The sequence below is a fragment of the Orycteropus afer genome, unplaced genomic scaffold (assembly GCF_000298275.1).
Source record: "Orycteropus afer afer isolate SDZICR_OR568_19922 unplaced genomic scaffold, OryAfe1.0 scaffold00008, whole genome shotgun sequence".
NCBI classification, from domain to species: Eukaryota; Metazoa; Chordata; class Mammalia; order Tubulidentata; family Orycteropodidae; genus Orycteropus; species Orycteropus afer.
The window spans coordinates 3,750,780-3,773,077 of record NW_006921595.1 but is presented as its reverse complement, the minus strand read 5'-3'; the positions used below and the strand labels follow the sequence as shown (position 1 = coordinate 3,773,077).

Genomic DNA, 22,298 nt, shown 5'->3' with positions numbered 1-22,298 from the left:
TTTCCATAATTGATTGTAATAATGACTATAATAAATCTGTGAATATAACAAAAATCTATAGAATTGTAAAAGAATAAAAAGAATCATTGTACTACATATTAATTTTGTTTAAAAATACATATGTACTTCCCTCAAAAAAACACATATTAGAAAACTATTCAACACTGCCCAACAAAGAGTAAGTCGATGAGTGGCACATTGTTTCATTATTATCACAGTAATAAATTGTTAGAAAAAAATCCTAGAACACAGTTGATTTACTGCTTAGTCTTAATGTAAGAATCAGTCAACTTTAGTAGGCCACTTAATCTTCTTTAAAAAGATTATGCTATAAAACAGAAAACCCTGACTATGTTAAAAAAAACAAAGTATATATCCTTTTTGTAAAGATAATACACTTTATAATAGGAGCTCCGGTAGTATAGTGCCTAAGGCAGTTGACTGCTAACCAGAAGGCTGGCGGTTCAAACCCACCAGCCACTCCTCGGAAGGAAGGTTGGGCAATCTACTTCCGTAGTGATACTCCCTCGGCAACCCAAGGAGGGGCTGCTATGAGTCGGGTCCGACTCGACGGCACATAACAACAACAACAACAACACTTTATAATACTTTTCTCAAAATAATGCAAGAGAAATCTTAATCATTTCAAGGAACAACTAGTATAAAGATAACGAGAGAGAATAATTATGCTGTGGGGAAACCTGCAATTCCAAATGGGAATTTCATAGCAAAATCCTGTTCTCTGTTTCTCTGCAAGTACAAACCTGTCTCCTGTTTTAAGGCAAATCTTCTGTTTATTACTCCTTTCTTGGTTACCCTGCATAAGTTTACCCATTTCATTAAATTTAACTGCTAATCTTAAGAATCATTTTTCAAATGCAGAATATCTTACACAAGACGTATTCTGCACAAAAGTAGATGCACAATTCCAACAGTTATGATCATAATAATCGGAGAGAACCACCAATGTGTGCTTGAAGGTTTTAGTGTCCTAGTCTCCAAACTAGATGTTAGAGATCCAGAGTTATATTAACAAATTGCACTATGACAGAATATGTCCAACAAATGAAGGAGAAAATGCTGTAAGAAATTGGGAATAAGCCCCGAAGGGTCTCCCTACCTTTACTACACTCTTATAATAATAAAAATTCTCTTTCAATCCTTGAATTTACATTATGCTTAGAGTTTTCACTGTAGCCATTTACTGGAAAGGAAATTATCCTCATCCTACTGCAGTCTGGAATTTTAAATTGATGAAATGACTTATAAATTCTCAGAAATCCCCAAGTGGGATATAACTTAGCTGTTACTAGAGCCCAAGGGGACACCATTCACTTTACTCTGGACTTTCAGAGTAAAACCTCAGCAAACATCTCATGTCATTTGTTTTTAGATCATCATAAAACAAAATTGATGGTAGTCTAGCTCACAGACACTTAGATTGGCTTTGTAGATTATTGGCTGACCCATACTCACCAAAGTCATCCATTTTATGCCAGAGTCTTGATTAGCAATATAGGAACACAAAGCACTTGTCAGCAAAAGAATATACAATGTGGTATATGTTACAGATCTCTAGAAATCTCCTAATTCTTTTTATCCCTTTCTTAGCAATAATCTGAGTATGTCAGCATGAGCTATCTCAGTCCCCTTGGTAAACCTCAAGCAAAGGGGATAAAAGATGATTGTTGGTTTCAAATGAAGAACTATCATGAAATTTTACACTCATTATAAATGAAACATAGAAATGTGGGAAAGGTGTAGAATGACAGAATCCAAATTGACATAGGAAGTTTATCTGCACATTAAAGATAAATTTTTTTTGTGGGGGAATCATGTACTAGAGAAAATGATTAACTTTGGTACAAAACTATCCCCCCCCACACACACACACATACGTGCATGTTTGTGTGTTTATGGAGCTCTGATGATGCAATGGCTAAGGCATTTGACTGCTACCAGAAGGTCAGTGGTTCAAACCCACCAGCCGTTCCATGAAGGAAGATGGGACAATCTACTTCCATGAAGATTTATAACCTTGGAAACCCAATGGGAGTTGCTATGAGTTGGAACCGATGTGATGACAGTGAGTTTGCTTTTGGTTTATACATATATGTACACAAACTAAACCAGACTCACTGCCATCAAGTTGATTCCAATTCATAGTGACCCCCACTGGGTTTCCAAGGCAGTAAATCTTCATGGAAGTAGATCACCCCATCTTCCTTCCATGGAGTGGCTGGTGGGTTTGAACCACCGACCTTCTGGTAGCAGTCAAATGCCTTAGGCAATGTGCCACCAGAACTCCTTGTAGACAAATTACACATACACATATATTTAAAAGAGAATACTTTTCCTCTCAAACCCCCATATTGTGAGAGGTTTCTAAAGGAAGTAGACTGCAGATAATTATGGAAAAAATAATAGAGTAATTTTGAGAAAGTCTGAAGTTCTTCTCCCTCTTCCAGTGAGGAGAATATTCACAAAAACATTTACTGACCACCTAACTTTTTGCTGTAAGAATTCAGAGTTAAAAAATATTTCTAACCCTGAAGCAAATGGTATCTCCACACAACTCATCCTTTTGACTATAAACTCATTTTTAGGGAAAATTAGTTACCCAATATACAATGCTTTCCAAAATGCAAGGAAGAATGTTTACAAGAGAGACCACTGTAACAGACTATATATTTGAGGGTGAAGAATTAGGTAAGTGCCCCTCAAATTAAAGGTCTTGGACCACCTATTTCACTATCACCTAGCAAGTAGGTTTAAATTCAGATTAATGGGTCAAATCCAAGATTTATTTAATCAGAATCTCTGGGAAAAGAAATCTTCACTGCATGTAATTATATCATGCACTAAAATTTGTGAATCACAGCTACATTTTGCCTTTAGGAACCAAGGAATAGCTCTCATTGAATTTGAAGACTGAGTTACCAATCTAATGTATGCTCAGGATTCTGACTCCTGTTACCCTAGAGCAAGGAGCTGGAGGTAGTGGAGTCAAAGCTGAATAAGACCCAAACAGTATTTTAAAGAGAGAAAAGCATTTACTTTGAAATAAAGACTCCAAACTCAAATATATAAGAATGTACTAAAGGGCATACACAAATCCTATGAAAAAGAATCCTATTATAAAAGGATGCTACAGATCTTGATAGAAGAAATGTAACCAGAATGTTCCTTAGAAGTAGGGATGATGAGGCTTTGACTTGCTTACTTTGAACACATCATCAGGAAAAACCAATGACTAAAATGTTCCTAATATTTGGTAGAGGGTCAGCAAAAACTAAGGAAACCTTCAATGAGATGGACAGACACAATAGCCCCAGTGATGGACTCACACATATTAATGACCACAAGGATAGCCCAGGACCAGGCAATGCCTTTTCAGTTATGCATAAGGTTGCCATGAGTCAAAGTGAACTCGATGGCAATTGCTTGAATCATTTCTTTTAGATCAGCTTTGTGCTGATCCTTATGAGGCAGAAGTTAAAGATGTCCCAAATGTCCAACTTTTCCAAATTGCTGTACCACACCATCAACTCCTCCTCTTCCCCTCAGTACTCTCCCGCCTATAGTAGGGTTCCACATTTTGCCGTAATGTCTCACAGAACTCACAAACTGCCAAGGAAATGGCTCATGTGGTGGTGGAGGCTGAGAGGTTGGCAAGTCCCAAATCTGTGAGTTGGTCTGGAGGACTGTCCTCCCTCTCATGGTTGCAGGGGCTGGCGAACCCAAATTGGTGGGTCAGATGACCAGCTGCTGTCTCAAGTCCAGGGCTGAGATGATGATGAACCAAATGCAGGACCACAGCAAGAGAGTGAACTTTCCCAGAACATTCATATATATACACCCTCAAAGAAACTAAGAGTGGTAACTTGAGTCACAACCTCCAGCAAGATACATCCCACCCTAAACAGACATAGAGACTAAGATTTACAATACATCCTGAAATGGAGGACTATGGCTAGAATGGCCATGCAATTCACTGCACTGCAGCAATTAACAACAATAGTTTTAATTGCTTTCAAATAGCTATATGAATGTATAACCATGTTTGAAATTTTGCACTTCAATTCAAGCTAAAGTGGGAAAAAATAAACAAACTCGAATAATTTCTTTTAGAGGGATCAGCACAAGGTCAGCCCCTATGAGGCAGAGGTTAAAGATGTCCCAAATAGCCAGTTTTTCCAAACTGTGCTGTACTACTCCATCACCTCTAACATCAACCGCTCCTCCTCCCACCAGTGCTCTCCATACCTTAGGGTTTCATAATTTGCTGTACCATCTCACAGAACTCACAAACCACCAAGGAAATGGCTCCTGTGGCTGTAGGCTGCTAAGTCCCAAATCTGTGGGTCAGGTATCAGTCTGGAGGATTCTCTTCACTCATTTAGTTGCAGAGACCGACAAACTCAAATCAGCAAGTCAGATGATGGGCTGCTGTCTCACAAGGCTGTGGAAGGTGGTGAATCAGGTCAGATGGTGTTGAACCTGATGCAGGGTCCAGAGCAAGAAAGAACTTTGCCAGAGCATTCACATATATTGGCTACAGACCATCCCCTCAAGGAAACTAAGGGTGGTGACTTGAGTCACACCCTCTTAGCATACTGGACAACTCACTCCAAAATGGGACGATAACCACAGGTGCAGAGGCCAGCATTTACATCACAAAATGTAGAACTATCGCTAAAAGGGCCTTATTAAGTAATTCATTGCACAAAGAAAAAAACTCCTTCTTGTCCAAGTGTTCTGAATCTCTGGAAAAGAAGTCCTTTGCTAGTTTTTACCAGGTTTATTTAATTAAAATCTTACAATGCTAATTTTATTTTTTACAAAAAAAGTGAGACTTTTTTTCCCACCATAATATTCCACCAAGCTCCTTTTTCTCCCCTTGCAATTTCCAAACACTGAGAAATCACTCATATACTCAACTCAGTGGAAAGGGATTGCAAGACAATATCTAAATAGCATTACACTCACTCACTGCCATGAGTAACTCATAGTGCTGGATCTGACTCATAGTGACTCCTCCTTGGGTTTCCGAGGCAACTATGGAAGTAGATTGCCCAATCTTTCTTCCGAGGAGTGGCTGGTGGGGTTTGAACCACCAGCCTTCTGGCCAGCAGTCAAGTACCTTAGGCACTACGACTAAATAGCATTATAGATGTAAGCAATATTCTACACCATGAATGAGATGGAAAGTGCATATTCATTTCTACATGGAAAGATCAAAATGGCTATTTACTTAATCTGAATCAGAAATCATTGTTTCTTGAATTTTTTATGGCAACTCAACATTTCAGGTAATCACATAAGGTATTTTATAGCACTAATTTACTCAGTAGGCATTAATCATCATAATGTCACAAAATAAAACAATAGTGATAATAACCATTACCATTACCACCAAAGAAAACAACTCCAAATTTTTCCAGTGCTAAAAACTCACTATGAACTGTTATCCTAAATGCTCATGGTTTAATGCTTGTTTCAAAACAACTTAAACCAAAGCACAGCTTTGCTTACAAATATATCTAAATAGGGTAATCAGAGGCTCTTTCCTCTCATGACCTGTTCATCATTCTCTCATTTAATTTCAACATAAAACTCAGAATTATAGCTAAAAAAATCAATAAAGATACTGAAGAAATTAGTGCTTTAAGAATTTTTCACAAAACCAATTACTTCCAAATAAACTTTATTTTGAAAAGAATACCATAACATGTGACACATCTAGTCAAATTACACACATGTGGAAGTTACCATGCATTTCCGATTCTTCCCACGAATGGAAAAGAACAAAGGTGCAGCTAAACTAAAATGGCAGATAATTTTAAAACAATCATAGCTATTTATCTGTTTTCATTTCACATGTACATCTAAATATTAAATATGGAAATGACTAAAATTTCATAAGATAAAGAAATATGCTGCCTGATTAATCAAAATTCTTTCTACTTTCTCTACCATGGATAGCATCATCAGTAATGTTTAAAGTAACTAGCACCATACGATAAATGATTTTCCTTCCTCCTGTAAGACAGTATAAGGCTTTCCGTATTGCAGCTTATAACTCCTCCAGGTCCAGGAAAACATCACTGCTGACATGATATATGAGTTTTCAAGTGGAGTTGATTTTGTCAGGGCAAGGCATTCTAGTATGTTCTTCCCAAGGACTTTGTAATTTAGTGACAAATATGTCAATGTATAATCTGTGAAAGTAGTCTGTATGTGATGCAATAATTAACCATACTTCTTTAAAAAGAAAACAAAAAACCTATAGGTAAATAGAGTGAAAGGAATAAGACACACACCTAGAACCTCTCTCACCACACAGGTTTAGGTGGCAAGTCAGTGCTAACTGCAAGATTATTACATAAAACCAGAGTCACTCTTGGATCATGAGGAGAATTGTAAAGTGCCAGAGATAGCCAGTAAACCATCTTCATAGGGTGAGGACCTAGAGACAACAGATCTGGCTTCTCAAAGAACAAATTAAAAAAAAAAAATTAGGTCCAAAGATTCCAAGAAAATTCTCACTTTGTCAATATTAGAGGGCAGCAGAAAGACATTGAACTTGGAGACTAAAAACTGGTTCTTCTGGTTAGCTGTTGGCCAAGGAACCGACCTCTTTGAATGTCTATTTCTTCACCTATAAAACTGGTACAGTAAGAATCACACTAATTTCAAAGACTTCAGAGCAATAATAATCAATGACAACAATGCACTTGATACCGCTTTATAAACTATGAAAGACTTTTCTTACTAAATGGATTTTTGGTCACATTTAAAAAGTATTAAGGATAAATGCCAACTTAAGATAACATAAAATCATTAGTCTTTTACCCACGTTATACCTCTATTCAATAGTAACTGGTATAGACTGGCATCATTTTTTTTCTCAGACCAGCAAACCTGGTCCCCCCCCCTTTTTTTTTTCCAAATGATTTTGAGTTTTGTTGCACATTGTTCTCCCTCTCTATCCAGGATCTCCTACATAGACCCCCCCCCTTTTTTTTTTCAAAATGATTTTGAGTTTTGTTGCACATTGTTCTCCCTCTCTATCCAGGATCTCCTACATAGATTCCCCCCCTCGAGTGGTTGACAGTGGTAGCCAGGCACCATCTAGTTCTTCTGGTCTCATAGTTGTCTAGGCTACATGCAGATCGCATGGTGTTATCAGTCGCCAGGACTAATTCTTTCCATGAATCTTTGGTTTTCTTCATTCTTCTTTGCTCTCGATGAGGAGAGACCCATCGTTGCATCTAGATGGCTGCTTGCAAGCTTTTAAGATCCCAGTCACTACTCGCCAAAGTAGGAGGTGGAACAATGTGGCATCATTTTTGATGAGGCAGAAATGAGAAAAATGCTACGGCAAGATCTCCATTTGCCAGTATAGACATAATTCTAGAAAGTTAAATAGCTGAGAGCCTAGAAACCTCACCTCCTTTGTTTTCATAATGGCAATTTTAGCCTAAAATACTTGCTTCAGCATATTCATTTTGTCAGTGTGAACAAAATTAAGTCTTTATTGGCTTACTAATTTTCTTATGCTACAGTGCTATTATAACATAACACACTAGCTCTAGATTTTATTCATCAAAGAACCAAAAGTTCTACCAACCTTAAAAACAGTGAATAAATAAAATTCTCTACCTTGTCTACAATATTTTGACTCATTTTACTACAAAGAAACAAACACATCAATAATTTGTCTTATTTTATCAGGATAGGTCATTAGAACTTTATCTAGCCACTTAAGTCCTAGGCAGAATGTTTGAATGTATACATATTTATAAGTTATTACCTTTGCTACCCACTTCAGCATTGCACATCTTCTCAGTAAAGCTATAACTGTTAACAAGTATGGTCCAACAGTCATTTTCCTCAAGAAGAGACTCAAAGGCAATTGAAGACAAATTATTTCATTATAACATGAAAATATTAAGCCTTGGGCTATTGCAAAAGGCTTTTCAAATATGTCGGTATATAATTTGGAGAAAATAGAAGGAAGGTGAGATACAGGGGGCTGACATGGTTTCATGTTATGGCATGTTCCTCGTTCTAATATTTTAAAATGACTAGTAAGTAAATAAACCAGAAGCCTTCCTATGTGAAAGTGGAAAATGGTCCAGATATCTTCTTCAAAGACAAAGTAATTTTTTCTTCCCAGTAATTCACCAGAAAGAAATGGGCACTTAGGAACCTTAAAACCAAACAAAACCAAACTCACTGCCGTGGAGTCAGATCCGACTCACGGTGACCTCTCCTTGGATTTCCGAGGCAGTATCACTACAGAAGTAGATTCCCAACCTTCCTTCCGAGGTGTGGCTGGTGGGTTTGAACTGCCAGCCTTCTGGTTAGCAGACAAATGCCTTAGGCACTACGCTACCAGAGCTCCTAGGAACTTTAAAGGGTTCTTTAAACAATATTTAGAAAACTACATAAAAATAAAAAACAGCAAGAACAGAACACTGTTAAAAAATAAGACTTCTTTAAAGTTGGTCACTTCTTGGTACTTTATAAAATGAGCAGATACGTCTCTATAACTCATCATGTTTATATGTAAATTCTCTGGCAGATATAAATCCATCTTTGTCTTCATCTTCTTTATCAAAAATATCCTCCACCAAAACGTCATGATGACTTTCATTCACCACTGCACCATGCTTTTCAAACTCCTTCTTTAAATACACTTTAACCTATAAAATAATGGATTTCATTAATAATTCTGATCCATAAGATAGCCCCATTGACCCAAACAATATCACAAACATATGAACTAGTAAGTAACTATACATATATCATTTAAATATATATATATATGGAAGCTCTGGTAGCATAGCGCCTAACGCATTTAACTGCTAACCAGAAGGCTGGTGTTTCAAACACACCAGCCACTCCTCGGAAGGAAGGTTGGGCAATCTACATCCATAGTGATACCACCTCGGAAACCCACAGAGGGGTTGCTATGAGTCAGATCTGACTCCATGACAGTGGGTTTGGTTTTTGATGTTTATATGTTATATGAAAAAGACTACAGAATCAGGATTAGAGGAAGACTTATTAACAACCTGCGATATTCAGATGACATAACTGCTTGCTGAAAGCAAAGAGGACTTGAAGCACTTACTGATAAAGATCAAAGATTACAGTCTTCAGTATGGGTTACAATTCAACATAAAGAAAAAAAATTTTCACAGTTGGACCAGTAAACAACATCATGATAAAAGGAGAAAATATTGAAGTTGTTAAGAATTCTACTTGGATCCACAATCAATGCCCACGAAAGCAGCAGGCAAGAAATTAAATGATGTATTGCATTGGGCAAACCTGCTGCAAAAGATCTTTTTAAAGTCTTAAAGAGCAATGGTGTCAGTTTGAGGACTAAGGATCCAAGCCATAGTATTTTCAATCACCTCATATTCATGCAAAAGCTGGACAATGAATAAGGAAGACTCTGGTAGCATAGTGCCTAAGGCACTTGACTGCTAACCAGAAGGCTGGCGGTTCAAACCCACCAGCCACTCCTCGGAAGGAAGGTTGGGCAATCCTACTTCCGTAGTGATACTGCCTCGGAAACCCAAGGAGGGGTCGCTATGAGTCGGGGCCGACTCGACGGCACTTAACAACAACAACAACAACAAAGAAGAATCAATGCATTTGAATTATGGTACTGGCCGAGAATATTGTACATACCATAGACTGTCATAAGAATAAACATCTTCTCTTGGAAGACGTACAGCCAGAATGCTTCTTAGAATCAAAAATGGCAAGATTTTGTCCACGTACATTGGACATGTTATCAGGAGGGATCAGTCCCTAGAGAAGGGCATCATGCTTGGTAAAGTAGAGGGTCAGGGAAAAAGGGAAGATCCTCAACGAGATGAACTGACACAGGGGCTGCAACGATGGGTTCAAACATAGCCATGGATTGTGACCCCATGGTTCATAACAGCTTAGCTTATTCAAGACTTAATCATCTCCTGGCCATTAGCATTAAACTAATGAGCCCTGGTGGCCCAATGGTAAAACACTTAACTGCTAACCAAAAGGTGGGCAGTTTGAGCCTACCAGCAGCTCTTTGAGGGAAAAGACTTGGAACTCTACTCTCATAAAGATTATAGCCTAGGTAACCCTATGGGGCAGCTCTACTCTGTCACTATGAGTCAGAATCAACTCGATGGCAGAATAACAGCAGAATTAAACTGATTAAGCATGAATGGGAATTCCTTCAACTGGCACACTTTACCAAAACATTAAATCATAAAAGATCTATTTTGAAATATAAAAATCAAGTATCTTTCAGGAAGTTTTCTGGGTCCTGTTAGAATAGCAACTATACTGATTAGAGTCTGCATTGTGGAAAATACAACTTAAATAGGTATTCAGTGGAAACAATATTCATATCTCTCCTTCTAAGTGAGGAAGGGGAGATTGGAAGAGGAGAATTCTTCCCCTATTCTTTAGAACTTTGTCTCCAAAGTGGGAAATCAGTACCCCCAGGGGATAAGAATGTTGCTCTATTGATAAGAGGAAAGGAAAGAATAGAACTTTAATTTGTATTGACTTTCCTTTTATTTAAATTTTTCTACCTTTGTTAATTCTTACTGATGCAAATAATAGTAACACACAAGTATATCTAGTAATAAATTACATACATTTTTACTACCAATAGGGGTAAGTAATCATACCCCTATAGATTAGAGCTAATTGCTACACATAACACTTAAAATTAAGGGAGACTGATAGTTTGCTTTATTTTTTTGGACCAAAAAATTATATATCACTTGATGAAATATAGTTGTTAGGTGCCATTGAGTCAGCTCCGACTCATAGCAGTCCTATGCACAACAGAACAAACGCTTGATCCTGCACCATCCCTATAGCCCTTGCTATGCTTGAAACCACTGCTGCAGGCACTGTGTCAATCTATTTCGTTGAGGGTCTTCCCTTTTTTTGCTGACCCTCTGCCTTACCAAGCATGATATCCTTCTCCAGGGACTAGTCTCTTCTGACACCATGACCAAAGTAGGTGAGATGAAGTCTGGCAGTCCAGGGTATTTTCAGTATTCTTCTTCAACACCACAATTCAAAAGCATCAGCTCTTCTTTGGTCTTCCTTATTCATTGTCCAGCTTTTACACACATATGAGGTGATAGAAAATACCATGGCTTGGATTAGGCACACCTTAGTCTTCAAAGTTAAATCTTTGCTCCATAACACTTTAAAGATGTCTTTTGCAGATTTTCCCTGTACAATACAACATCTGATTTCTTGACTGCTGCTTCCATGAGTGTTGATTGTGGATTCAAGTACAATGAAATCCTTTACAACTTCAATCTTCCTTCCATTTATCATAATGTTGCTTATTGGTCCAGTTGTGAGAATTTTTATATGTCACTTGATGAAATATAGTTAGCAAGTCTAAAGGAAGCACATATCTCAGATGAAATCTTACCATGATTAGGATGACACTCCCCAGGCTGTTTTCTACAACTCGCTTATGCATCATTCCTTCTTTCACCACTCAGTTTAACCATTCTCCTCTCCTCTGTACTATCTATAAAATCTTAAAGTGCTTCTATCATGACACCTATCAATCTAAGCTCTATAGGGTACTTAATTGTTTTGTTTCTATTTCCTTTTCTGATTTAGTAGCTCTTTAATGGAAGGTGCTGTTCTTATCCCCCATCCCTGAGTGGCATGCTCCCTATTTTCCCAACAATGTGTAGAAAATCACAGGCACCCCAACATCTTTGAAAGGTCTGGCAAGCCTTTCACTTCACTATGACTCCATCTCTAAACCACAGGAAAGAGTGTTTTCTTTCTTTTGTTTTGAAGGGAAGTCCATGCCATGGAGTCCTTAGGTGGTGAAATGGTTAAAGTGCTCAGCTGGTAACTGAAAGGTTAGAGACTCAAGTCAACCCAGAGGGACCTTGGAATAAAGGCTTGACAATCTACTTCTGAAAATTCAGACACTGAAAGCCCTATGCAGCATAGCTCTACTCTGACACACATGGGGTCACCATGAGTTGGAACTGACTCTACAGCAAACCAGTGTTTTTTTTAAATTCTACTCCAATGATTGTCAAAGCATGGTCTCTTGACCTGGAGCATCAACATTACATGAGGATATGTTAGAAATGCAAATTCCTGGACTGTATTACCGACCTACCAAATCAGAAAAGCTGATGGTAGGATAGGGGGTAGGGGTGAGGGAGAAGGAGACTGGTAGTCTGTGTTTTAACAGGTGATTCTGGGTCACATTTAAATTTGTATTTTTCTGTGGACTATGCCAGGAAGAAGCAACTATGTGACCAAAGGTCTTGATTTGTGACCAGTCAGGCCAGAATGGGAATGTAGGTAGGCAGAAAAACAAAGGGATAAATATCTACCTCACTTCTTTCCCTGTAGCAGTCAGCTACACATGGATATGTAGCAATTGCTGTGGAAGTCCAAACTGTAGGGAGAAACCACTTCCTTTCCTTTATCCAAACCCCCGGACTTTGAGGGGACTAGGAAAGGTCTTCTGCTATGGAAAATCCAGGATGGAGTCTTCTTTTCTAAGTATTAACCTGAACCAAAATGAACATGTCATTTGCTTTCTGTCAATTGCTTGTTGTTGTTGTTGTTATTTGCCGTTGAGTTGAACCCAAATCATAGTGACCCCTCCTTGGGTTTTACTTAGAAGTCACTAAGACATACATTTAGCAGCCAGTTCACAGTTTAAACAAATTGTCCATCCATGTGGTACACTTTTCAAGACATCTATATTCTTTATACACTAACTCCAAAATGGGAAATGTCTTGGCAAAGTGGGTTTTTCAAAAACCAAGGGCAAGATATAGGGAGCCACAAACATTGGTGAAAACCTGGTAGTGTGACGGTATAGCCCTTGGCTGCTAAGCTAAAGGTTGGCAGTTCAAACCTACCCAGCGGCTCCATGGGGGAAAGATGTGGCAACCTGCTCCCACAAAGATTATAACCCAAAAAACTACTATGGAGGAGTTCTACTCTGTCCATGGGGTGGCTGTGAGTTGAAAATTGACTTGACAGCACCTAACAACAAGCAGCATTGGGAAGAAAGAAAAAAAGTAAAAGGCTGATTTTTAAAAGTCTACAAAACAATGATTTTGTATGAAAACCTCAACCTTCAAAGCATCAGTATTTTAAGAAAACTTATAAATAGCATTTTATCTAAATCAAAAGAAATTTTCTTTAACAATATATTTCTAAAAAATGAGCGACCAAGAAAAGAGGAGGAAAATGGGAAGGTCACCTCATTTTTAGAGAGTTTCCAGTCATCATTAAGATCCATTTCTTGAAATGATTCATGAGATCTTGGTCCATTTCGAATCTCCAGGAGATCAATGTTGAAAATCAATGTACTCTCTGGGGGAATTTTACCTGACATGGAGAGGGGTGGAAAGTTGTATTAAAAAGATCCAAAAATTTTAAGGATTATAAAACTTACGATACTGGATAAATATTCTTTTAACTGTATTAAATGAAGAGCCTTCCCAAGATTATTTCACATGAAGAAATTATTTGTATTATAATTGCATTTTACTCAACTAAATAGTTGGAGGCTCAAATCTACCCAGAGGCACCTTGGAAGAAAGACTGGAAGATATACTTCTGAATAAGCAGCCAATGAAAGCCTTTTGGAGCACAGTTCTCTGACACACATGGGGTTGTCGTGAGTCAAAATTCCTACAAGAAATAATGAAGTCTAGTAAATAAAAAAAGGAAATAATTTTGGCTTTGAAATTAACAAAATACATAGACACAGACGTGCCTAATGGCCAAGGTTTTAAATTTCAAATATAATTAAGATATTCCAAAATAAGACCCATTGTTGTCAAGTTAATTCCGATTCATAGTGACCCTACAGGACAGAGTAGAACTGCCTTACAGAGTTTCTAACAAAGTAAATCTTTATGGAAGCAGACTGCCTTATCTTTCTCCTGAGGTGCTGCTGGTTGGCTCAAATCACTGACTTGTTGGTTAGCAGCCAAGCACTTAACCACCGTACCACTAAACCAAAAACCAAAAAAAAAAACAAAAAAAAAAAAACTAAACTAGAGCTCCTTAAAACATAGTGACTTTTAAGAATTTTCAAATTCTCATTGAATCTAGGCTTTTTAAAGCCAGTGAGGCCAGATGACAACAATACTATTACACTGAGGAAATCTCTGAACCTTGAACCAAAACTATCCCCCCTAAAGTCATCTTTGAACCAAATAACAGTTTAACCTAATTAGAAAAGAATGTCTGCATTGAGCATTATATTCTTTTAATGAATTTCTATGTGTGATCTAATTGACAACAGCAACTCAAATGGATCAAATTCTTAGGGGGGCACTGAATTTGTGTTAATGATAGTAAAGATTGTCAAAAAAGGTGGCACTTGAGGGATGTAACCAATGTCACTGATTTACACATGTAGAAATTGTTGAAGTGGTGATGTTTTCTGGTATCTGTTTTCATAAACAACAAAAAAAATACCTTCTAAAATTGACATAGTGTTTTAGCTAATTCAGAATTAATTATATATAAAATGATTTATTAACTTTCAAGTCAAAAAGTCCTGACTTAGAAATAAATGTAAAACTGCCATTTTCTACTACTCCAAATAAATAAATAAATAAAACTCACTGCCATCAAGTCGATTCCAACTCACAGCGACTCCCTTTGGGTTTCTGAGGCGGTAAATCTTTACAGAAGTAAATTGCCCAGTCTTCGTTCTGCGGAGTGGCTGGTGGATGTGAACCACCAACCTTCTGGTTAGACTATGCCACCAGAGCTCCTTCATTTCTACACTAAGAGGCAGTATATCACTAAGCTCAGGTGACATACTGTTTGCAATTGATGCTTATGTCTGCCCCAGTCTAAGTCTCAATTTCCTCCTCTGTAGAATGCAGGTAATATTGCCCCACCTTATGGGACTGTTAGGAGGATGAAGGGCCATGATCTGCGACAAACTGTTGTTAGGTGCTGTCGGGCAGGCTCCGACTCATAGTGACCCTATGTACAACAGAACAAAACACTGCCCTGTCCTGTGCCAGCCTCACGGTCCTTAGTATTACGCGTGATTAAAAAAAAATAAGTGATTGGTAAAGGTTACTTAGATATAATAATTTTCTTATAAGCTTTAAAAACAATGCAAGAATTTCAAACAGTTAAGAAATATCTCCTCTGATGCATAACATTTTACACATGGTGACCAAATTTCATGGGAATTGGGGTGAGGAGAAATTAAAATGAATTTCTGAGAAAGGAGATAAAAATCTTTGAAAATGAAAAGAGCTTTATTAAGTCCCAAAGATCTTAAAACAAAAGAGAAAATCCACAACTTTCTGGAAGTACAGTTTGTATCAAGTTTTTTTCCTTATAGCCATATTTAACATGCAGTTTTGATTTAAACATTACTAAATATTTCCAAGAAAGAGCATTTGTAAGTTTCAAAGAGAACAACACTTACACTGTGTGCTGAAGCTTAGCATTCCACACATAGAGACACAGAAGGGGCATGCACTAGATCTTGGATAACATGGGTATCGTTCCAAAGAAGGCATGCAAGCATGGTACTAAAAACTACAAAATTAGTGTTAAATACATAGTAGAAGAAGTAGTTTCATGACACTTAGTTTGAAGGAAATGACTCAAACTTAGATCTCCACTTCTTATATAGTAAAATTACAGTACAGAGAAAGAGTAATGAGCTAGTACTATGCATAGATATTAAAGATGAGACAATGAAGATATGGCAACATTAAAGAATACTTTTAAGCACCAGGGAAACATTTTCTAGATCCCTGATTTTTCTTCTCTACAGATGATTGTAATTAAAATAAGAATTGAAGTTGCTTAGTAAATCCCTTTCTGTGTAGAAGATTTATATGACAAGTTCCATTTTAGACTATACAATCCACCCACTGCCATTGAGTTGATTCTGACTCATATTGACTCCCATTGGGTTTCTAAGGCTGTAAATCTTTACGGAGGTAGATTGCCTCATCTTCCTCCCGTGGAGGGGCTGGTGGGTTTAAACCTCCAACCTCCTTGTTAGCAGCCAAATGCCTTACCCATTGCACCACCAGAGCTCCTTTAGACTATATAGTGCTTTATATATGGCACTTTGTTTTTCATTCTCAGGAAACTGGGGATAGGAATCCTTATCCTCATTTATAAATGTTAAGGATAAACAAACCAAGCCCACTGCCATTAAGTTGATTCCAACTCCTAGCAACCCTACAGGACAGAGTAGAACTGCCCCAAGGCTGTAAATCTTTATGGGAGCAGACTGCCTCATCTTTCTCCCATGGAGCAGCTGGTGGGTTCACATCACAGATCTTTTGGTTAGCAGTGGAATGCTTTAACCACTCTGTTACCAGAGTTCCTTATGGTAAGGTCAGACCCAATATTTATACTATATTCATGGTTCCCTGTGTGATGACTACTTAAAGACACACACACACACACACACATACACTCTTCTTTACTGTATAAGTAATACATACTCATTGTTTGAAAATATAGCAAAGACAGAACCAGAAATAAAAATAATGCCCGGTCCCACAACTCAATAAATATTCTAATTTATTTCTTTGTGATTTACTTTCTGTGTGCATATACTTTTTTCCAACACTTAGCACCATGGTAGATATATGATAGCTATATTTTCTAGTTGCATTTATAACATTATATTATGCATTTTTATATGCAATTTTTAAAATGTTTGAGGATTCCATTTTTAATAACTGGGCCATATTTTATTTAGCTAAATTTTTTTTTTTAATTTTTATTGTGATTTGGGTGAAAGTTTACAGAGAAAATTCATTTTCCATACAGCAGCTCACATACACTTTGTCTCATGACATTGACTGCAATTCCCACAATGCAACAGCTCTCTTCCCACTTCCTCCCCATAGTTACCTCTTCCTTGTGTCCTTCCCTCCCATTCACTCCTGCCCCACTCCCCAGCTGTTTCCTTGTGCATACACAGCCCTTCTCTCATGACTGATCTTTCCAAGGAGTATATCTACCTAATGTAAGTGTTCAGCTCATATGCCTGTCTTTTGTTTGGCTGGAAGCCACAGGAGTGGGTTCAATTCAGACCTGAAGGTCAGCTAGGGGCCATAGTCTCAGGGGTTCTACCAGGCTCTTTCAGACCAGCAAACCCGGTCCCCCCCTTTTTTTTATGATTTTGAATTTTGTTCCACATTGTTCTCCCACTCTATCCAGGATCTTCTACATAGATCCTTCTCCAAGTGGTTGACAGTGGTAGCCAGGCAACATCTAGTCCTTCTGGTCTCATAGTCATAGAGGCTGAGGATCACATGGTGTACCAGTCCCTTGGACTAATTGTGTTCATTTATTTAGCTAAATTATTGTTATACATTGATTTTAATTTTTTTGCTATTGGAAACAATGCAGTGATAGACATCTCTGTTCAGAAATCTTTCTCTTGATAATGGAATTGTTTCCCTGCGTTGAAATTCAATAAAGGAACTATAGGTTAATAGTATGTAAACATTTTTAGGCCCCTTGATACATATCACAAAACAGCCCTCTGGAAAGTTGCATGGTTCTTGGTCAGTGTCAGGTGCATATGTTTGCTTTGCGACTGGCACTATCAGAGACTCTCCAAACCACTTGCTTCTGCTTCGTGGCGCAGGGTAAACCAAACCATCTTATGTCACACATTATTTTTTTTAAATAAATCATCAAAAGCTTTATAAATAAACTTTAAAATAAAAGCGAAAAGAACCCTGAAAAAAACTTTGGTATTGGAACCTACAGTTAGTTGCAAGCCAGTCTCGGGGAGTCCAGATCTAAAACTGCATTTAATGCCTTAATAACCTGTATTTCAAATGCTCACCTTAAGACATTTATGCTGAATAATTTTTTTTTTTTTTTTTTTGGTATATATTGTTAAAACAAATAGGTGAACATCAGTAGAGTTCCAGAACCTTTTTACAGTGCTAGCTCAGTGGCCAATTTAGATGTTATTTTACTTTATTTCAACAGGCCATTTAAAATGATAATCAAGATATGATTATATTCCCCAAAGGAATGCAAGAAGTTAGTAGTTACACTAACATCTATCTCCTAATCCAGAGATGAACTCTAGTGCAAAGGTAAGAAATGTGAAAGTGTTCTTACCTTTTCCTTCTTTTCCATAGCCAAGGGCAGGTGGAATGATGAGCTTTCTCTTCTCTCCCACACACATTCCCCTCAAGCCTTGGTCCCAACCTTTGAGAGCCTCCAGAATGCCCAGGGTAAACCAAATGGGCTGACCATTATTATGTTTGTGACTGTGATAGAAAACATATTGGAACGCTTTAATAACTTTATCTTTTATTGCTATGGAACATTTTTCCCACCCAGAAGTAGTTATCCATTTGGAAGTTAATAAAAAACAACTATTCTTTATTTGTATACATACAAGTCAACTTTACACTAATTCAATTGACTGCTCATCTTTTTTGATACAAATTTCACACAGTTCACTCAGCTAGAGAAGGGCAGAGAGAATAATAATAAAAGCAATTAACAATTGTTTGAGCATTTACTATATACCAGGTATTATCATACTAAGTGCTTTGCCTCTTTTAATACTACAATGATCCTACAAGTAAGCATCATGATTATTGTACAGAAGAGGAAACAGAGGTTAAACGTGCCAGTATTTGACCTTGAATATACCTAACTCCAAAAACTCTAGTTGTACCCACAGTGACACCATCCCAGGAAAACCACTACAGTATTCAACTCACTGCTGTCAAGCCGATTCCAACTCACAGCATTCCTATTGGACAGAGTAGAACTGCCCCCATAGGGTTTCCAAGGCTGTAATTTCTGGTAGTGCAGTGGATATGGAATTTGGCTGCTAACCAAAAGGTTGGCGGTTCAAACCCACCAGATGCTCCATGGAGGAGGAATTGACTCGATGACAATGTGTTTTGTTTTGTTTTAATGTTTATGGAAGCAGACTGCCACATCTCTCTCCTATGGAGAAGCTGGTGGGTTGGAACTACCAACCCTTTCATTATTACCCAAATGCTTAACCACTACACTATACCACCAGGGATTGTTACTAGGGTAGGGAAGAGGCAAAATATAATGGAAAATGGATTACTCTAGGAAGAGGAATAAGAACTAAGGAGAATTTACTATTAACACACATGGATCCATATGTGTATAGATATCAGGGCATCAGAAGCAGTGTCTTATATTCCATCTACAAGTTTTCCTTATTTATAGCCTGCCCACGGCTCCAATGGGTGGAAAGGGCTGCCCTTCACTCCTGAATCCCCATGCAGACCCTGGCCCACTTCTTTCCCCAGGGGTCTACTGGGGGGGTCTGCAGGGAAACTTGGAGAAGTGGGCCCTCAGTGTCAAGGTAGGAAGGGAAGGTTAAGATACCCTGGCTTACGAGCTGAAGAGATGTCAGGCTAAGAAAATCACACTGTTAGTTACCAGGTGATGTCTTAGTTTTTAATACTACTATAACAGAAATATCATAAGTGGGTGGCTTTAATGGACACAAATTTATTTTCTCACAGTTTAGGAAGCTAGAAGTCCGATATCAGGGCCCCAGCTCAAGGGAAGGCTCTCTCTGTCCGCTCTGGGTAAAATTCTTTTCTCAGCTTCTCCTTGGTGATCTCCATGTGGCATCTATGTGTTCCCCTTTGTGCTTGCTTGTCTCTGTCTTCACTGTTCTTTTTATCTTTAATTAGGCCTCATATACACCCTACACTGATATGTCCTCATTAACATAAAAAAGAAAACCCTATTTCTAAGGGGGATTACATCCACTCACTCTACTCACTCACTCACATGGGGGTTAGGATTCCAACACATATTTTGGGGGGATATAATTCAATCCATAACAGGGGTTATGAGGCTCAGTACTGTCTGAGCTTGTTAGCTCTCTTTTTGTGCAATAAGCTGCTCTGTTCTTACCTGTCTTGTAGGTAAGAGTGAGCAATCACTCTACTGAGCTTCCCAGGTATCATAGTTACTAAATCTAGGTAATGACATTTTCCTTCTCTCTCTTTCTATTTGGGTGTATGTACATGTGTTTAATTTTCCCCCATGAACAAAGTAATAAATTTGGGAAGAATAAAGCAGGAAGAAAATAATCTGCCACCCAGCACTGACTACAGTTGTGAAACATTTCTTGTCAAGGCTAAAAGATTGAAGCTGGAACTTCTATAGACTATGGTTCTAGAAATGCCCTATGTGCTTTATACACTCTTTATAAACAAATCTTTTGATGGTATTTCTTCATAATTAAAAAAAAAAAACCACCAAACTCACTGCTGTCAAGTTGTTTCAAACTCATAGCAACCCCTCCTTGGGTTTCCGAGGTGGTATCTCTATGGAAGTAGATCCCCCAATCTTCCTTCCAAGGAGTGGCTGGTGGGTTTGAACTGCCAGCCTTCTGGTTAGCGGTCAAATGCCTTAGGCACTACACCACCACAGTTATCAGCTCCTGACCATTTTACACAGAGTTTCCATCACACCAGTCACCTCATTGGGTACTAGAACTTTAGTAGCAAACAACAAAATAATGTCCCATGGTGTCTACCAAAATTGGCACAAATTTTAATTCTGAGACTTCTAAGAAATCAGGCTGGGTCTAAAGAGATCAAACTATAACTACGAAGTTAAGTGAAAATTAGAAATGCAGATATTGTTTAGTGCCCATTGTAGCACTGGCCTTGGTGATAAAAAGGAAATTTCAAAGGAGGGTTGAGAATTCTATGGCAGTCCTTCTTTTTGAAACATTTTGCCAGGGCTGCTTTCTACTCCTGCTGTTAAAAGAATTCAGAGAAGAGTGCCATTCACTTCCCTAGAACTCCATGACAGACCAGGTCTGAATGCCCCATAGAGGTAGTTCATCAGAAAATGAGGTCTAGGATGGGACACTGCTATAGTTCACGCCATTCCCTCTACCTAGGATATCCTCCCTCTCCCAGCATCCACCTGGGAGCCCCTTCCCACCTTTCAAGGCCCAATTCAACTACAGTCTTTGTGAAGTCTTCCTTTCTCTATCTCCCAAAGCACAACTAATCCCAGGCTTCATTATGCTTTGCTGGCACATTGTCCCTTCCATACTTTATATCATGAGTTATTACTTGACTTGCTCCCTCCCCCTGTGTACTGTATGTTGCTAGATGACAAGGACCTACTTTTAGTGATCTTTGCCTCCCTAAGGCCTAACACCATGGTTGGAAAGATGGCTGGATAAATAAATGGATGCGGATGGACAGATGCAAAGTTTTTGAATCTGTCTAGTACTCAGAAAGGACCTAACATAAAGAAAATGCTCAATAAATACTTTTGGAATGGAGTGAACTGAAGTAATGCCTGATTGGAAATCATTACACTTGTAACCTTTCCATGTTGCGATTTCCTTGTTTACAGAATAGAAATAATGATAATGTAACCACTCGAAAATTTCTCACTGTAGGTACTGGATTTCCTTTCCACAACCATACCCATCAATGAAGTTTTTGAATTCTATAAAGAAGCATATATCACTATTAAAAATTATGGTAAAATGCTTTGATCTAAATGCCATCTATCAGAATGGAAGTTAATAGATCAATGGAGTATCATTAGCATATCCTTCAAGAGGCAAATAAATGATTGTGTATTTTGCTCATAAAGTTGCTATGAAAAGTTTGAGGTAAATATCTATGCCAAATAAAAAATGGAATTGAGTAATTTTCCCTAAGGAATGGAGTTTGAGATATGAGAATTCTTTTAAGCTTTTCCTATTTATTGCCTAATTATAACTTCGATATTTCTGCAGTGTTTCAAAGCTTCTAGTTTTAATTTTTATGATTAAAAAATTAACAGGTTTATCCGGACCACATGTTCCAATAAGACCTATCAAGGCCTCATCCTGTAAGACTGGCTTTAAATAATTTCCTTTCCTCAAAGAAGTAAAAAAAGATATTCAGCATGTTTTTTAAGAGGTTAAATCAGGTACCCGCAATCTTTCTTGCATGAGAGCTGGATGGCATAAGAGAGCGAGTTCTTTATTCTTTCACCTGTGGGTTAATTACTTACGTGGAGTGAAATAAGGAGCCGTCCTTTTCTAAGTAGCCTTCATAATGGACCAACATTAAGTCTCCCCCTTTGGTCTTGCGATGGCAGATGAACGGCTTCTGGAGAACTTCAATCTTGACTTTTGGTTCAGGGATCAGAGCCCCACTCAAAGAAGTGACTAACAGTGTCAGGACAGTGTTCCACGCGAAAAGCTTCAT

General features: G+C 38.0%; 1 protein-coding gene across 1 annotated transcript; it reads right to left on the bottom strand.

Moving 5' to 3' along the window:
- Window positions 1–8,552: 8,552 nt before the first annotated feature.
- FKBP14 (FKBP prolyl isomerase 14) lies at window positions 8,553–22,298 on the bottom strand. The gene is made up of 4 exons (XM_007945508.1): window positions 22,102–22,298; window positions 18,181–18,332; window positions 13,292–13,419; window positions 8,553–8,711 (listed from the first exon to the last, which is right to left on the bottom strand). The coding sequence occupies exons 1-4, from the start codon at window positions 22,296–22,298 to the stop codon at window positions 8,553–8,555; spliced, it is 636 nt and encodes a 211-aa protein (XP_007943699.1).

Coding starts and splice junctions, on each gene's coding strand:
- FKBP14 (XM_007945508.1), bottom strand. CDS start 22,298: ATGAAGCTTTTCGCGTGGAACACTGTCCTGACACTGTTAGTCACTTCT. Junction 18,333..22,101: donor GGCTCCTTATTTCACTCCAC/GTAAGTAATTAA, acceptor TTTCTATCACAG/TCACAAACATAATAATGGTC. Junction 8,712..13,291: donor GGAAACTCTCTAAAAATGAG/GTGACCTTCCCA, acceptor ATTATTTTATAG/GTTAAAGTGTATTTAAAGAA.